Raw genomic sequence first — 17,991 nt, 5'->3', positions numbered from 1 at the left:
CTATATAGGGGTTCAGCCAGGTGCCCAGAGCTGTCCTGTGGCCTCTCCAGCTCATCATGGCTCGGGCACTGGGAACGCCAGTTGTACTGTGGTTGTTGGGCTTGTGCTGGTCTCTGGCTAACGCCCATCCTCTTTCTCTGTGAGTGAAGCCGGGGCTGGAGGAGGGCCGGGCTCCAGATTAGAGTGGGCTAGGGCCAGTTTTTAGGTCTGGGGCAAGTCTGGGGTCAGCAGCTAAAGGAGAGGGATTGGACCCTGTGGAGCCAGATGTCTCCGTGTCTTCTCTCTAGGGCTAATGCCCCTAGGCATGAAGCTGAAGGTGGGAATGCAACCAAGTTGGACCCAGATGTGATGGGTGAGACCCTGACTTCCTGAGTCTATCTGTCTAGCTGTGTCTCTGCACTGTATCATCTGACTGGTCTTTTATTTGCTATCTCCCCACCTCCTTCCCAGAACGCTGCTCGGATGGCTGGGGCTTTGATGCTACCACCCTGGATGAGCATGGGACTATGCTGTTTTTTAAAGGTATGAGGGGCTGGGATTGGGGCATTTGGGACCTCAGACTTGGTCCCCTTCACCGAGGGTGTATCCATCTGCGGGAGATCGTAGGAATTATCTGAGAGTATCACCCATAGCTTCTTTGTAACTAGCTCGGTAGGCCAAAAGTTTGTTCCGGGTCCCTCAGTGAGTGTGCGTTTTGCAGGGGAGTTCGTGTGGAAGGGTCACAATTGGACTCAAGAGTTAATCTCCGAGAGGTGGAAGGATGTCCCCGGCCCTGTGGATGCTGCATTCCGCCATGGTCATGACAGAGTCTTTCTGATCAAGGTACGGCTGGACCAAGGTCAGGGCCAGGCCAGGAAGTGCTGGAATCAACACTAGAGACCCTTCCCCAAGTGGCCCTGGCATGGAGCCCTTACCAACACGCTCCAGGTTTCCTCCCCCTGTGCCTTCCTTTTCTGAGAAAGCTCAGGCTAGGGGAGTTTGTGTGCATGCGGGCCTGGGAGGCACAACATCCAGTGGCTCTTCTTCAGTCCTAATCTGCGTCCACACCTCTCTGCTACTCCTCAATCTGTCGACCATCCTTTCCTTCCGGGAAATTTCTTCCCTTGCTTCCATGACCCTGCATCAAGTCTTCTTCCTATGGTTGCCAGGTTGTTCACGACACAATGGTACCTGGCCGAGGGGCAAGTGGAGGATGAAATCCAGCCTACTGTGCTTGTCAAGTCCCATGCCTTGGCCCAGCCTGTGTCTGCTCCTTCTGGCACCTTCTCTTGACTCGCACAAAGATGCTGTGTGGTCGGGGCGGCCCTCACTGCCGGCTTTGTTTTCCCTCCTGCCTCTTTTCCTGCTCTTCTCAGGCTTCTCATCCTGGGCCACTCCTTGAATGTTTCTTGGGGATCCTTCCCAGCCCTTCCATACACCCTGCCTGGGTGATCTCAACCACTGCCACGGCTCTGAGTTCTCTCCACGTTGTGGACCCCAGATCTGGATCTCTCCCCGGAGCTCCAGACATCTCTTTCCGATTTCCAGGCTGACATCTTCAACTTAGATGTTCCGTAGGCACCTCAGATTCAGCATCCTCCAAACGGAGCTCAATATCTTCTGTACAAATCCACCCCTCCTCCTGAGTTCCCTATTTCAGCAAATGGCACCACCACGTGCTGATTCCTGCAAGCCAGGTGCACATGGGTCTTGAGACCTGGACTTTGGTTATCTTTGCAGGTTTATCTCCTCCTCCACCACATTCACTGTGTGCCAGCCACATGAGCATGCTGTGTACACGCTACTCCCTCTGCTGATAACGCCCAGTCCACACTTGTCTACCTGGAATATTCCTGCTCAGTTTTTAACTCTTGGCCCAAATGCCTCCTCCTCTGTGCAGCCTTCCAGGAATTCTCTAGGTTGACTTAGGTATTCCCCCTGTATTCCCAGTGCACTTCACATGCCTCCACCTTGGGGCTCACATGGCTAGGACTGTAGGATCCTTTCTGCTTTTGTACAGTGAATTCCTTGAAGGCAGAGACAGAGTCTTGTCACCCCTTTATCCCCAGTGTCTCTCACAATACCTGGCATATGGTAAGTCATTCAGCAACTGTTTCTTGAGTGAATAAATGAACAAATGAATGTAGGAATGGATGGATGATTGCAGGATGACTATTTGTGGATGTGTTTGCCAAAACCAGTGGTATTGCAGATAATTGTGCCATGGGAGTATCTGGTTGTACATAGACAGTTGTGTGTGGTATAGTAACAGTGATGGGATTTGCACAAACTGAAGTTGTGCAAGGGGACAGCACATTGTTGTCCACAGATGGATTGAGAGTGTGTGGGACTGCAGAAGGATATTATGTAAGTGCAATAGATCAAAGATGTTGTGTGGGATGGCAGAGTGGCAGTAGTATCTGGCGTGCATGCTAAAAATAGCATGTTTTTGCATGCAGGGGGACAGAGTCTGGGAATACCCTCCTGAGAAGGAGAGCAAATATCCAAAGTTGCTCCAAGAGGAGTTTCCTGGAATCCCATCCCCAGTGGATGCAGCTGTGGAATGTCACCATGAAGAATGCCTACATGAGGGTGTCCTCTTCTTCCAAGGTCAGTCCAGGCTGGAATAAGGGAGCCTGGGGTAGTGGTAGGTTGGTGGTGATAGAGGTAGTGGTAGGGATGGTGGTGGTGGTGGAACCACTATATGGTTTCCTGAGGAAGGGAAGGAGTAGAGAAGCCAATTATGGTCTAGAGGTCGAGTAGGGGAAGGAGGGGAAGTCATCCTGGAGAAGGTAACTGGGTGTAATTCTGCTAAAAGTCCCTCATTGTCCCCCATGACCCTTAGGACAAATCTATGTTCCTTAGTTTTACATACAAGGTTCTCCATGACCAAGTCCCTATTGACCCTCCAGCCTTGAGTCTCATCAAACCCTTACCTTGAATATGAAGCCCCAGAAACTCTATGCTGTTCCCTATACACCCAAGTTGCTTCATGCTTTAGACTTTTGTTTCTGGAGTTACATCTCCCCCTCTTGTCTGCCTTGTAACTCCTCCTTCAGATTTTAGTTTAAGTATCACCTTCTCTGGGAAGTTTTCCCTGACTCGTCCCACCGCTCTTGCTGAGCTGATGATGTGTATTTGCTGCTCCATTTTATTGTATGATTACTTTCCTCAACTGTTTCCCTGCTGGGCTGTGAGCTCCACGTGATGGGGACCATATCTGGTCCATCCTGGGGCCAGTACAAGCACAAGGGAAGGCACAGCCTGGCCTCACTGAATGCTTGTTGGTTGATTGGACAAAGGCAACCACATGAGGTTCTGGGACTTCACTACAAAAACCGTAAAGAAACGTTCCTGGCAGGCTGTTGGCAACTGCTCTTCTGCCATGCGATGGCTCAGCCACTACTACTGCTTCTGGGGTAACCAATTCCTGCGCTTCAACCCTGTCACGGGAGATATGTATCCTAAATACCCTCTGGATGTCCGAGACTACTTTATGCCCTGCCCTGGCAGAGGTGAGAAAGCCCAAGCCCTGGGACCTCCTGGAATTTGTCCACCTTCCCTGGGTTCGTGGACCCCATATAACCCAGCTCCTACCTTCACCCTGTGGAATGACACCTTGGCCCTTGCCCTAGCTCCACTTCCATTCTGGCTCTTCCCAGCTGTCCTCATATGGGGAAAACCTGCACCCCCAATAACCCCAGCCACCTCTTCCACCTCGGAACTCATTCTGACCTCTTGCCTTCCTGTGTTCCCCCTCACCTATTTCTCCCCCAAGGCCATGCACACAGGAATGTGACCCACCATAGGGATAAACGCTGTAGCCCAGATCTAGTCTTGTCTGCACTGCTGTCTGACAAACATGGTGCCACCTATGCCTTCAGTGGTAAGAGATGCCCTCCAACTCCCCCATCTCTGCCCTCCATACCTCCCGTCTCTTTCATGTGTGTCTCTCATCTCTGGCACATTTCCTCCATTTTCATCACTGTGCCCCATATTTTGTCCCATCGGCCCCCATCCTTACACCCTATCATGCCCCTTTTCACACCTCATTTCATCCGATGCATACGGTTCAACCTGTCTCTCATTGCTGAGGCCTCTAAGTTCACCTGTCTGCCTCCCAGTACCATCCATTCCCAGATCTGTGCCTTCTCTGGACCTCTTGGCCCCTGTGACTCCTCATATTCTCTTTGCTTTTGCATGTCTTGCAGGGTCCTCTGGCCCTCCCCACCTTGAGCTTATCATCAGGAGCTCCATCTTGTTCCAGGTGCCTGGTTCCTATGTCCAGGCCTCTGGGCACAGCATTACCTGGGGATGAGACGCTCCCATTGTTGAGAACCAGCCAAGAGGTGTTCAGTCCCTTAGACCTTCAGGCAATAGTCTCACCAGCCTGAAGAGATTTCTCCTCTGAGTGACCAGGAGAAACCCCTCTCCCCAGATCTGTGCCATTAAAAAGCCATCTAATGATACCTAAGGATGTTCTAGGGCTAGTCAGACAGGTAGTGATAAGTCTTGATCTATACTTGAGGACAGCTCCAAGAGAAGGAGTGACCTACCACATTACACTCAGCCTAAGATATATGTATAATCAGACACAAATGTAAAATAGTGGTGAGAATACAGAAGAGTGAAAATCCTTTCTTGCTCCTAATCCCTGAATAAATCTGATCAGATATGACTACGAAGTTGTAATGAAAAATACACAGCCGCAAGGAGAGCATATCCCCACAGCAGGAATGCATGCTGTAATGAGAACATGCATCTGTGATGAAACACACACCTGTAGTGAAAAGGTAGACCTATGCTGAGAATATATGCCAGAGTAAGGACACATAAATATCAGGAGAACATGCAGCTATGGTGAGAGCAAGGCACCATGGGGAGGACACATACACAAAGTGAAATAGCAATGGTTATAGAGGTAGAGAGATAAATAGAGGTAGAGAGATATGGAGATAGAGACACTAAGAAAATAGGGCCACAGGGACCACACAGAGATGTAGAGAGAACACCCAGCCATGGAGAGATCATGGAACCTCAAGACCATGTGTCCATAAATAGAATGCAGCTGAATTCCTAAATCAAGAGTATTAGAGATGTTCTATAGCTGTTGAGAGAATATTGTTATGTTAAAAATACCCAGCTGAGGTGGGAACTCACTATCTTGGTGAAAACACCAGTGTGACCCAGCCACTCAGCACAGGGCTGGTCCTCTCCTCTCCCTTATTGATAAATCTCTTGTCTCTACCTCATAGCTGCTAATCCATTCTTTCTGTTTTGTCACTACTTCGGCTCGCACAGGGACCACCATGCCCTCTCTACTTTCTCTCTAGTCAGGATCTTTTAGCCTCAGATCCGACTGATAACTGCCTCGGCTCTCTTTTTCCTACTTGGATTTCCAGAGAGAGAATGGGACTGGCTCAGCCCATATTTTTATTCCAGACCACATTAAAGTGGCTGCTGGTCAGCCTCCGCATCGGCTTCTAATGGATTGGGGGCTCAGCACTTACTTCCTCTGCACAAAATGCAGCACAGCTCTGATTCTCAAAATAGGGGCCACGAGCAGGAGGGGAAGGTGGATATGTAGTTACTGTGACTTGCCCGGTTAACACCCATAAAGAGAACTTGTGGCTGCGTTGGGAATACCAGCTATTTTTCGAGCACCAAAAAATATCGAGCACCCGATAGGCACTGGGCATTTTTCTAGGCACTGAGATACAGTCGTGAACATGGCAGACGAGACACTTGCCCTCAGAGAGCCTGCTAGCGGGAGAGAGGACAGTAAAAAAGAGAAAATGAAAGAGAATACTTTCAGGCAGTGTTAACAGCTGTGATGTGTTCTGGGAACATCAGAATGCTTCTTATTCTCAAATACCATTTGAAGCTAGAATAAATGAATTTGTGAGTCGTTGATGTTTTAAAATATAAAATAAAAAATGTGAAGTGTCCCCAAAAAGCTGTGAAGAAAGTAAGACAGGATAATGGGATAGAGGTGAAGAGAATTAGGGGCCCCTTCTCTGAAGAGATGATTTTTGAGCTGAGATTTCAGTGATCAAAAGGAATTAGCCACATAAAGCCCTGGAGGAGAAGCATTTTAGGGAGGGTAGAGAGCAAATACTTTGAGGGGTCAAGAAAGGAGGCCAGTGTGGCTGATAGGTTGAGAAGGAGCAGGTAAGTGGCTTGAAAAGAGGGAGGCAGGGGCCAGATTACATGGGCCTGGTAAGGATTTTCAACTGTAAAAGGAAGCCAGGAAGGGTTCTTGATCAGGGCTGTGATATGTTCTGGCTTATTTTTTTAAGCATCTGTCTTTTTTTTTTTTTTTTTTTTTTAATAAATTCTTCTTCAAATTGAATTATCTATGCAAAGGATTCGTTTTTTTATAGCTGCTTTATTTATTTATTTTTGGCTGTGTTGGGTCCCCGGTTCGTGCGAGGGCTTTCTCCAGTTACGGCAAGTGGGGGCCACTCTTCATCGCGGTGCGCGGGCCTCTCACTATCGCGGCCTCTCTTGTTGCGGAGCACAGGCTCCAGACGCGCAGGCTCAGCAATTGTGGCTCACGGGCCCAGCCGCTCCGCGGCACGCGGGATCCTCCCAGACCAGGGCTCGAACCCGTGTCCCCTGCATTAGCAGGCAGACTCTCAACCACTGCGCCACCAGGGAAGCCCTTTTTTTTCTTTTTTAATTAATTATTTATTTAATTTATTTATGGCTGCGTTGGGTGTTCATTGCTGCGCGCTGGCTTTCTCTAGTTGCGGCGAGCGGGGGCTACTCTTCGTTGTGGTGTGCGGGCTTCTCATTGCAGTGGCTTCTCTGTTGCAGAGCACGGGCTCTAGGCATGTGGGCTTCAGTAGTTGCGGCACGCTGGCTTCAGTAGTTGTGGCTCGCGGGCTCTAGAGCGAAGGCTCAGTAGTTGTGGTGCACGGGCTTAGTTGCTCCGCGGCATGTGGGATCTTCCCGGACCAGGGCTCGAACCCATGTCCCCTGAATTGGCAGGCGGATTCTTAACCACTGTGCCACCAGGGGAGCCCACGGCTTATTTTTTTTAAAAGATCTTCCTGGCTTCTTGTGGAATATAAGTCACAGAGGTACAATTGTGTAAGCAGGGAATCCAGCGAGGAGTTCTTGCAGCTGTCTGGATTGGAGGTGATGACAGCTTGGACTGGGATAACAGCAGCAGAGGTGGTGAGGAGTCATCATGATGTATTCTGGAAGTCGGGCCCATGGCACTTAACCAATGCCTTGGATACTGATCGGAGTGGGGAAGGGAAAAGAGAGGTTTCAAGAATGACTTGGCTTTTGGGGACTGGGAAACTAGGTGACTGGTGGTTCCTTTTTCTAAAATTGGGAAAGACTAGGGAAGGAGGTGTGTGTGTGTGTGTGTGTGTGTGTGTGTGTGTGTGTGTTTGGTGGGGGCAGAAATAAGTTTGGACACATTAGGGTTTTGGTGTCTAATGGTCCCAAATGGACAGGTCAGTTAGGCAACTGAGTCTGAGCCTGACACTCGAAGAAGCAGTCCATCAGATCCAAAGAGAACAGATCAAAAGTCATCTGTATATAGATGGTGTTTAAAGCCCTGGACTAGGTGAAATCACCAAGAGAGTGAGTGTAGATAGAGCAGAGGTCCAAACTGGGGGATTCCAATAATAGATATCAGACTGAAGAGGAGTCAAAAAGATAAGAAGAACACTGGAAGAGTCTGGAATCACAGAGCCAAGATCCAAAAAAGATATTTAAAGAAGGGAGCTGTGAGCAGTCAAATGCCACTGAGAGGTAGAGTAAGATGAAGACATTAGATTTGGCAAGTTGGAGGATACTGGTGACCTTGAAAAGAGAAATCTCAATGGAAGAGGGAAACAGGAATGTAAGTGAAATGGGCTGAGGAAGAAAAGGTAAATGAGAGTTTAGACAATTCCTTTAATAAGTTGTTATGAAAAGGGGAGAGGAAAATTAGGGCGCTGGTCTGGGTACTCCCTCCGTCTCCTACCATCTCAAGGGATTAGAGAACACAGCCAGCGTGAGAACGCCCAGTGGAAGCTTGCTGCGGTGCTTCCCTTTTAACTTCTGGCCACTGTCTCATTGTAGCATCTCTGCACACAGACATCTGAGATGCATAAGGAGACCCCACTGAACCCCATGACGCTGGCCTTGCCTAGCAACTTGGCCACTGTTCTCCAAACTCGCCCTTCCGTCAGGCCCCTACTGACTCCAATTCCAATTAGGTCATAATGCCCAACTTTGCCAACCAAGTCTTGCTCAACTCCTCACATGGCCTCTTCCCTCTTGGCCTCTGGATGCATTCTTTCCTCCCTCTCGAGACTCACCCCTGCCTCTGTCACTTGCCTCTTCACTGCCTGGCCTTTTACCACCAGTACTAGAGGTACCTCTGCTACCCCACAGGATCCCACTACTGGCGTCTGGACACCAGCCGGGACGGGTGGCATAGCTGGCCCATCGAGCATCTGTGGCCCCATGGTCCTTCAACAGTGGATACTGCCTTTTCCTGGGATGATAAGCTCTATCTGATCCAGGTGTGTGTTGGGAGAGACGCTTGGGGTGGAGACAGGGAAAATACCCAGCTCTGTGCTGATTAATGTCCTTTGTCCTCCAGGGCACCGAGGTATATATCTTCCTGACAAAGGGAGGCTATACCCTAGTAGATGGTTATCCAAAGGGGCTGGAGAAGGAATTCGGGAGCCCTCATGGGATCAACCTTGATACTGTGGATGCAGCCTTTACCTGTCCTGGGTCTTCTCTGCTCCACGTCATGGCAGGTGAGGGGCGTCGGGTGCTGAGGGGTGGCTTGTTCTGCTACTTCTCCCTGGCACAGAGCCCCGTCAGGGCGTGAGAAGAGCCAGGTCAGGATCCCCATGACGTGGAAGCCATGTTATGTCCGGTGTTTCTTCCCAGGACGGCAGCTGTGGTGGCTGGACCTGAAGTTAGGAGCTCAAGCCACGTGGACAGAGCTTCCTTGGCCCCATGAAAAGGTTGACGCGGCCCTGTGTACGGAAAAGTCTCTGGGCCCCAACTCGTGTTCTGCCAATGGTCTCGGCTTGTACCTCGTCCAAGGCCCCAATTTGTACTGCTACAGAGACGTGGAGGAATTGAATGTGACCGAGGCCCTTCCCCAGCCCCAGAAAGTAAACAGCCTCCTGGGCTGCCCTCACTGACAGCACTGCTGATGTGAGTCTGGCCCAGCTCCTTCTCCTGGTTTTCCTTACAATAAAGCCAGAGTGCTTCCTCGCTTGAATCAAAGGGCCCTGGTTGTGGAACAATCTCACTTCTTTCTTTGAGTTGAGAAGCTCGTAACCTCTCTTTTGAGGCTCTTAAAGAGGCTGCGGGAGACAAGGGAGGGGAGGGCTCAGGGACAGACCTCATTTCTGCACAGGTGATTCCTGAACCCCGGTCATAAACTGACTTCTTCCAGACTACTGACACAGAGAGGGAAACAGAGGAACAAAAGTAGAGAAAGGAACCCCTGTGTCTACCCAGCACGTAAGAGGCAGAGCAGGGACTCTGCCCCCGCCTGCTAATAACTGACCACAGCTTGGCCCCAGGACTTTGGGAAAATAGGGCTGGAGGCAGCTATGTTTGTGCAAAGTGGATTGGCTCGGTGCTGCCACGGAGGGCCGCGGGGGCCCTCAAATTGTAGGTCCAGGGGGTTCAGGGAGCATCACTCCAGAAGACAAGTCTTTGGTTGCTATGAGTTAGGCATAACAAGTGGGATGAAAACAGTGTTTTCACTCACCTGAGGCAAGCTGGGGAAAGGGGGAAAGGCCTGATTCGGGGAGTGGGCACCATGAAACACATTTGCAGAACGTCACACAGCCCTTGGGGGGTCCTGCTGGCTAAGTCCCCTGGGTATCTGCACCATCTAGGCCAGCGAATGTCATCTGGGTGGAGGTTGCAGTGGTTTATTCTTTTCAGGTCATAAGCTGACCAAGGCTTTAGGCTCCAAACTTACAACCATTTGACTGGGGATTGGCCTGGACTATAGGCAACTGGGTCTCAGGTGAGACCTTTTTCCTCCTCTACGTTTCCAACCCACCTGAGCTTGAAAGTTTGTTTGTTTTAGGCTCAAAAAAATAGCCTCAGACTCTAGCAGGGGGCCCTCATTCTGAGCTTCCATATCTTAGCCTCAGTGACTTCTTCCATAAAATGGGTATAATACTAGACACTTCCCAGTGACAATGAGTATGGACTCAACCCATCTCTTGGATTCACTCTGGAAGGGGCCTGAAAGGATACCCACACTCTGGCCCATGGCCTCTCCTGGTTTAGGGTCAGCCCCTCCTGACCTGGTGGCCCCTTGCTCTGTGGGGCTTTCATGGGTAGAAGAGTAGATGGACAAGCTTTGCACTGTGAGGCCAGGCCATAGAGTGGCTCCCAATAGGCACCAGGCCCCTGCGGTTCAGTTGAACTGTCTCAGGCTCCTCCCCCAGCCTCAACGGCTAGGAAGGGAAGCAGGGGATGAACCTGGGACCCTTAGATCAGGGTCCACCCAGCACTTGAGGGTGGCTGGGGCTGGGAACTAAGGTAGGGGCCAGGCACCAGGGCTGTGGGGTCCACTTCCAAGGAGTGCCTTGAGCTTTCTCTTCCAACCCGGAAGATGTCTGGATGGTTCTCCTCATGGGATTGGCTGCTCCTCCTTCAGTCTGAGGGGTGAGGACAAGGCCAGAGTCTCAGTTCTGGGCCTTATTCAGTCCATGTGTCACCTATGGGGCCATCACTGCATCATGTCAGGGAGGCTAGAGGTGTCTAAACAGTTATCCAGCAACTCTGCTGGATACTCAAGGTTAACTTCCTCCTCTCTATTGAGAAAGGAGAATTTAAGTCTCCTCTTTCTTCTCTTCTCCCATCTGCTCTGTTGCAGGGAAGCCTCTAGCTTGTGTCCAAGGACTCCCAGAAAAGGTCCAACTCATGCTTCTTCCATCCATGCGTTTAGTACCTCCTATGTTCTGGGCAGTGTGTCAGGCAATGGATCAAAAGATGAATCGGACAGTCCCTGCCCCCAAGGCCTGCTACTTTACACAGTCAGGAGGGGGATGCAGACAAGGCATCAGATAAATGCAGTAGAGTGAGACAGACATTAAGATGGAAGACTATATATGCAAATGAAAGTGGAGCCAGCAATACCTCGATGGAGAGGGGTTTAGGAAAGGCTTCATCTATGACATTACACTTGAGCTGAATTTTAAAAGATGAATAGAAGGTACGTGATCCTTTAGTAAATATATATTCCCTGCTACGCACTACCATGCGCAGTGCATTACAGACAGAGGAGGCAACACAAGCAAAGAGCCAGGAGTGGAGACCGCAACTACTCAGCAGGGCTGAATACAGGGGATGAGTGACAGGCTGGTGGGAGATGAGGCTGGAGAAGGAGCCAGGGGCTTCTCATCTCATGTGGACTTGCGTGTCAGGCTCGGAAGCTTGGATTTTGTCTATCTTTGGGGCAATGGAGACCTACCGAGGGATTTTAGACAAAGGAGTGAGGTGATGAGATTTACATTTTAGAAAGATTACTCTGACTGTTGCAGAGTGGGTACTGGGTGAGACAAGACCGCTGTGGATTTGAGAAGGCCACTGAGGAGGTTGGTGCTGTGGTCCAGGTGGTAAATCATGGAGGCTTGGACACTGGTGCCAAGGAGATGAAGAGAAGTAGGCAGATTAAAAATCATTTAGCACACAGTCTATACGACTTGCTGATAGATTGGATGGGAGGGTGAGGGAGAGTGAAGAATCTCACCTCCAAGCTGCTCCATGGCCCCTTTTCCCTGTTCATCATTGTGCCTCTTCTTCCCGTACTTTCCATGGTGCCCTCTCTAATGCACTCTTCATGGTCAATAAGCTTCTCTATATTCTTTATACACTCCACAGTTAATATGCTTCTCTATCTCTTTACCTGCAGCTTTAATTGAGACCAGGCTCTGCCCCAGGGCCCTCTTCCTTTCCCTATAGCTGTCCCAGTGGATGGGAAGCATCTCAGCATTGGCATGACTCCCACACACGTCTACGCCATTTCTCTTCTTTCTATGCAGATTAAATTCCTCTTCCTTTGGCGTCAAGAAAGCGAGCTGTAGTATTCTTTTTTTTTTTTTTTTTAATTAATTAATTAATTAATTAATTAATTTATTTTTGGCTGGGTTGGATCTTTGTTGCTGCCCGAGGGCTTTCTCTAGTTGTGGAGAGCGGGGGCTACTCTTCGTTGCGGTGCGCGGGCTTCTCACTGCAGTGGCTTCTCGTTGCAGAGCACGGGCCCTAGGCATGCGGGCTTCAGTAGTTGTGGCTCGTGGGCTCAGTAGTTGTGGCTCGCAGGCTCTAGAGTGCAGGCTCAGTAGTTGTGGCGCACGGGCTTAGTTGCTCCGCGGCATGTGGGATCTTCCCGGACCAGGGCTTGAACCCGTGTCCCCTGCATTGGCAGGCGGATTCTTAACCACTGCGCCACCAGGGAAGCCCCAGCGAGCTGTAGTATTCTTATGGTCTTCATCTACCAACCTCCTGACTATGTCCTTACTTGCTGAAGTCCCCACTTCAATCACCCAAACTCAGACCCTAGTCCTCATTCACAATTGCTCCACCTGTGAAGAAATCCTTACATTCCAACATCAGCCTTGTGACCGCAGCCTCTTACCCTCATCCTTCTGCCTCCCTCACAACTTCATTCTCACTCTCCTGCTCTTTGACTTTATAGAGATTTTGATCCCTTTATTATCTCCCCGTCCTCCATGCCCTGAAGGCTATTCTTTTTCCTACCCAAATTGAACATCAAGGTTGATCATCTGAACAACTTTCTTAACAATGCCTTTATTTCTCTGTCCCCTTTAACTTCTATTTAATCTAACTATGAAAAAGAAAAGAACAACAAAAGCGAACTTTAGGTCAGAGAAAGAGTTGAGAACTTTAGAGTCAGACATGTCTGAACTGCAGTCCCAGCTAGGCCACTTACTAACTGTAGATTTGAGAAACTCAGCCTCTCTGAGCCTTGTGTGTGGTGTATGCGTGTGTACACGCACATGTGTATGCAAAGTAGGAAAATGTGTATTGTATCACTGTTCCGTAAGGGTACAGAGGCACTCTAGATATTCCAAGTAGAGAAGGACTTAATGCAAATAATTTGTTACAAAGTTGTGGGGGAGATATGTAGAAGCATAAGAGGGAAAGAAGCGTTACCCAGAGACCAGGAAACCACCACTAATCTTGGCTTAGAGGAGCAAAAGGGAGAAAAGGCATTGCCCAAAGATCAAGGAGGTAGAACCCACACATCTGCACTGGCTGCTGATGCAGCTGGAGTTTGTATTGTTGATGCTGCTGGAACAGCCTCCACGTTTGCTAGGTTGGGACCACTGCTGCTGCGGTCGCCAGAGACACTGCCAAAAGCAGAGCGACTTTTACCTTCCTCCCACCTTCCTCAAGCGAGGGTTCCCATTGGCAGAACCTAACCGGAACGAAGCGACAAAGGAATCTGAGAAATGTGGTTTTCAGATTTCCAGCTTTGTTGGTACAGGGGAGATTACAGACGACTGGATGTGGGGCTGAGTACCAACAGGCAATATTGGCCTCATGCATTTGTCATAACTCTTGGTTGCAAGTGATAAAACCCAACTCAAACTGGTGTAAGCAAAAAAAAAAAAAAAAAACCAACCACAAAAAAACCAACTTACCTGGCTTCAGGAGAGGGTAAATATAGGCATTAAATTGATGTTATCAGGCATCTGTCTCTCTCCAGCCCTTAGCTCTGCTTTCTTTGAGTTGGCTTCATTCTCAAGCAGGCTCACCCCTCCTGGTGGCAAGATAGGCCCAGCTCCTCTTGCCTAAAAGTTGCAGGAAAATTCCCGGAACTGAGTTTCACTGGCTCAGATTTAGTCATGTGCCTATATCTGAATTGATCACTTTGACTTGATCCTGGGTTAGGAGCCCAACACTGAAGTGGGTTGTGGAGTGGAAGGAGTCCCATCTAAACTACATAGACTAAGAGTGGGGAGGAGATGGGTCTTCAAAGAAAATTGATGTGTTGCTACCAATTAGAGGGGGAAAAGATGCTGCATTGATAAAAACAAAGGCAACAACAACATGTTCGTGACAGGATAATACTTTATCTTGTAAGGTTTTCCTTGTTCTCCATCCAACCCTTCTTCCCTTCCTCAGCTAAAGACTTTGAAAATATTGATATCACTAGGCATGAAATACCTTAACTTCTTGCCTGTTCCCACCTTATTAATTACCTTACCTACCCCCTACCCTCACCCCTATCCCTTCAGCCTCTAAAGTGCGGGTGTCCAATTCTACATGAGCCCTTGATCCCACCTCCTCTCATCACCTCCAGGATCTCAATCCATCTTTCATCTTTTTTCTTTACTTTCAAATTTATCTTCTCTCTTGGTATCTTTTTGTAGTTTATACCCATGGCCAAGTCTCCATCATCTTAAAAAAAAGACAGGGCTTCCCTGGTGGCGCAGTGGTTGAGAGCCTGCCTGCCAATGCAGGGGACACGGGTTCGAGCCCTGGTCTGGGAAGATCCCACATGCCGCGGAGCGACTGGGCCCGTGAGCCACAACTACTGAGCCTGCGCGTCTGGAGCCTGTGCTCCGCAACAAGAGAGGCCGCGATAATGAGAGGCCCACGCACTGCGATGAAGAGTGGCCCCCGCTCGCCACAACTGGAGAAAGCCCTCGCACAGAAACGAAGACCCAACACAGCCATAAATAAATAAATAAATAAATAAGTTTATTAAAAAAAGAATTTAAAAAAAAAAAAAAAAAAAAAAAAGACAAAACCACAGTCTTTAACTTTATATCACTTTTCAGCTACTGTCTATCCTTTCTCCCAACTTTCTCAAAAGGGGGATCTGCACTTACTTATCTTACTTCCTCATTTTCATTTGCTCAATTCATTGCATTGTGGCTTCTGCCTCCATTTTCTGCTGATTTAGATCATATCATGGGGATACATGACCTCCATGTTGCCAAACTCAAAGGATACATTTTTGCCTTGACCTTGTTGGAAATCTTTGTTGCATTTGATGCTGTGGACCATGTCTTCCTCCTTGAGTCTTTCCTCCCTTGGATTTTCTCTATGACATTACTCTCTCCTGATCGTCTCTTACTCTCTGTTTCTTCTCATCTTTCCTCTTCGCCTTCTTTTCCTCTGCTGGCTTGCCAAATGCTGGCATTCCCAGAGTTCAATCCTCCCTCCTTTTCTTTTCTCACCCTATATGCTCTTCCTGGGAATGTATTAGAACAATCCTGTTGAAGAAGGGTGTTGAGGAAATCCTTGCCAGGACTAGCAACTGATTTATGAATTCCATTGCGATATAATATGTAGGAAGATTCTACTCCTTATGGACTTCCCAAATGATAACAACCACCCTGAAGAAAGAGGGTTTATTGGATCAACTACAATAAAAATTACAATATCAAAGCAATATTTACATGTAGTGGTAGAAAAGGCTGCATTTGCTCCAAAAGTGTCTTTGCTGCTAATTGAGTTGTAAGCTCTATTCTTCCCTACAGGTGATTTGGGTGCCAAGTGCCTGGTAAAGCAGCTGTCCACCAGGCTGATCTATCAAACCAAATAGCATAAAGCCAGTACTCTTGGTAAATGACTCTGGATGGATTTGCTTCTAATTCAAGTTTTTCCTGATAGGTCCAAGGTAATAATTTTAAAAGTTTGCTGCCTCAGAGGGACCCACATTGGTCAAAACCACACATAGCATCTGAGGTGGCTCATAGGCTATTGGTTGCTCTAGAAAGCATCAGAAGGGGGATGTGATACAATAGAGAAGGGATGGGTGAAGGGTACAGGTTGACTCCCCACTGATCAGGAGGCTTTGCAGACCTAGGAGATCAGGGATTCAGGAAGACGGTGTGTGGGTCAAACTGCACTGTGTGTGAACTGTACACTTTACTTTTTTCATCTTAGCTAATTAGACTCCTCTCCCCATCCTCACCATCCTATCTGTGAACCTCTGATTACCTGAAGAGACTTTCCTGGATATTGAAGCCATTCTGTTCAATGGGATTGCAAGACAAGTATTCTGGTGGGCTTTTTTTTTAAATGAGTGATATTTCTGGATTCTTTTCATTTGCTCAAGCAGAAATCTGGAAGTCATCCTTTCCTTTATACTACCATAGCCAGTCAATCAATTGATCACCAGTTTTTGTGAATTCTGCCTCCTGAACATTTATTAAACCTATGCAATTTTTTCCATCCCTACTCCCACCACTATAGTCATCTCCGACCTAGACTATATCAATTGCTTTCTAACTGGTCTCCACCTTGCCAGTTTTGCTCTCCTCCTATCTATCCTCCACTTAGCAGCCAGAAGTGATCTAAAATGCAAGGGTGAACATGCCCCTCCCCTGCCTCAAACTCTATGTTGATTTTCCATTGCCCTTAAAATGAAGTCCAAAACCCGAAGCCTAACATACAAGGCCCTCCTTGATTTGGCACCTGTCCACCTTTCCACCTCACCTTATGCCATTCTTCTCCACACCCATACTGGCCACCCATTATTGTACTTCCCCTTTGACTTGGAATCATTTTCTCTTCTTTTGGATAACCTCTATCTCCTTCACCCCTTCCCTTCACATAAGTGCCCTTCCATATGAAAGCCTTCCCAAACCTTCCCAGACCAAATTTAGTCCATTCACACAGCATCACGTACATCTTCAAAATACTCATCACATTTCTAATCATATGTTTAATATCTCTTTCCCCTGTTATTCAAGCTCCCTGAGGGCAAGGACTCAATCTTGTTTCTTTACAAGTTCCTAGCACCAAGGACAGTGCCTCCCACATGATAATGATTTGTTGAGAGAGAATGATCAAATGAATGAGGACACCTTTCTTCCTCTGGGTAACTCCTACTCATCTTTCAAGGACAAAGGTCATATGTTATACCCTCCAGGTTGGGTGACAGTCAAATCTGATTCATCTTTGGGTCCCTAGGACTTAGCTTGGGACTTGGTACATGGTTCATATATCATAGAAGTTTGTCAATTCATAATAAATTCTTGTCCAGGAGTTGATAATTTTTGAAGCTGAATGATGGGTATATGAGGGTTCATTATACTGTTCTGTCTCCTTCTGTTATATATATTTGAAATTTTCCATAACAAAAAGTTAAAACATTTATATTCACCTCAAATCAAGTGGAAGTGTAGTCAAAGATGATCTTGAGGCTTCTGGCTTAGGCAAGCAGTAGATGGTGGTGCCACTCACTGGGATGGCTAAAGTGGAGCTGCATCCAGTCGTGTGTGTGTGTGTGTGTGTGTGTGTGTGTGTGTGAGTGTGTGTGTGTGTGTTCGTGTTCGTGCACACATGCACTGGGGAGGGTTCTTTTTCACCCCAGTGAAACTTCTTAGAAGGCCAATAAAGGGGATGAAACAATGAATTTAGATTTGGACATTTTTAGTTTTAGGTACCTTGAGGGCATCTTGAGTCAGTTGCTCAGTACTTAGTAGTTACAATAAATTAAAACGTCTGCCTTAGAGGAATGAGCCAGGAGAGGGTTTCTAGATGGTAATATTCCCCCTCACTATCTTTGACGGCCTCTGTGCCGCTGACCTGACCACTGGGAACTATCTCACTATCCAGGGAGTCTGTGCAATACTGGGCCCCATCATTCCTTCCTTCACACTTTTCATCCACATTCCCCCTTCTTCCTTCCCTCCTGTGAATTTCCACCAGGGAGCGATTCATTCTTCACATGTGCAAGGCCTTGGTGTCACAGTTTCATGCTCAGCAGCAGTGGTAGGGTGTTAAGAAACATCTGGGTTCCAGTTTGTTTCCCTCACTTACCTGTGACTGCAGGCAAGTCGCTTTGCCTTTCTGAACCTCAGCATCTGCCTCTGAAAACTGAGGATGATCATAGTGGCGACTTCACAGGGCTGATGTGAGGACGAATGCATATAACGGGTTTAACACAGAGCCTGGCACCGTGTAAGCGGCCACTAAATAAGAGCTATTATTATCACCAACGCTGTGCCCTCATCGCTCCTCCACCAGGACGTC

General features: G+C 48.2%; 1 protein-coding gene and 1 long non-coding RNA gene across 2 annotated transcripts; one reads left to right on the top strand and one right to left on the bottom strand.

Moving 5' to 3' along the window:
• Window positions 1–23: 23 nt before the first annotated feature.
• On the top strand, window positions 24–9,236 carry HPX (hemopexin). Its single transcript, XM_036862385.1, has 10 exons — window positions 24–139; window positions 288–352; window positions 451–522; window positions 701–822; window positions 2,439–2,589; window positions 3,282–3,494; window positions 3,758–3,865; window positions 8,377–8,507; window positions 8,588–8,750; window positions 8,887–9,236. The coding sequence occupies exons 1-10, from the start codon at window positions 57–59 to the stop codon at window positions 9,144–9,146; spliced, it is 1,368 nt and encodes a 455-aa protein (XP_036718280.1). The 5' UTR covers window positions 24–56; the 3' UTR covers window positions 9,147–9,236.
• A 3,880-nt stretch (window positions 9,237–13,116) lies between these two features.
• Window positions 13,117–17,897, bottom strand: LOC118899695. The gene is made up of 3 exons (XR_005020978.1): window positions 17,779–17,897; window positions 13,641–13,790; window positions 13,117–13,414 (listed from the first exon to the last, which is right to left on the bottom strand). It is a non-coding gene; the product is annotated as an uncharacterized LOC118899695 (long non-coding RNA).
• Between the last annotated feature and the right edge of the window lie 94 nt (window positions 17,898–17,991).

The sequence above is a fragment of the Balaenoptera musculus genome, chromosome 8 (assembly GCF_009873245.2).
Source record: "Balaenoptera musculus isolate JJ_BM4_2016_0621 chromosome 8, mBalMus1.pri.v3, whole genome shotgun sequence".
In the NCBI taxonomy this organism is placed as follows: Eukaryota; Metazoa; Chordata; class Mammalia; order Artiodactyla; family Balaenopteridae; genus Balaenoptera; species Balaenoptera musculus.
The sequence above is the reverse complement of the archived record's forward strand: the minus strand, read 5'-3'. Positions and strand labels throughout refer to the sequence as shown.

What these genes read in the sequence shown, in the direction of transcription:
- HPX (XM_036862385.1), top strand. Translation starts at nt 57, where the DNA reads ATGGCTCGGGCACTGGGAACGCCAGTTGTACTGTGGTTGTTGGGCTTG. An exon ending in GTTGGACCCAGATGTGATGG is followed by an intron (nt 353 to 450) that starts GTGAGACCCTGA and finishes CCTCCTTCCCAG; the next exon opens with AACGCTGCTCGGATGGCTGG. An exon ending in GACTATGCTGTTTTTTAAAG is followed by an intron (nt 523 to 700) that starts GTATGAGGGGCT and finishes TGCGTTTTGCAG; the next exon opens with GGGAGTTCGTGTGGAAGGGT.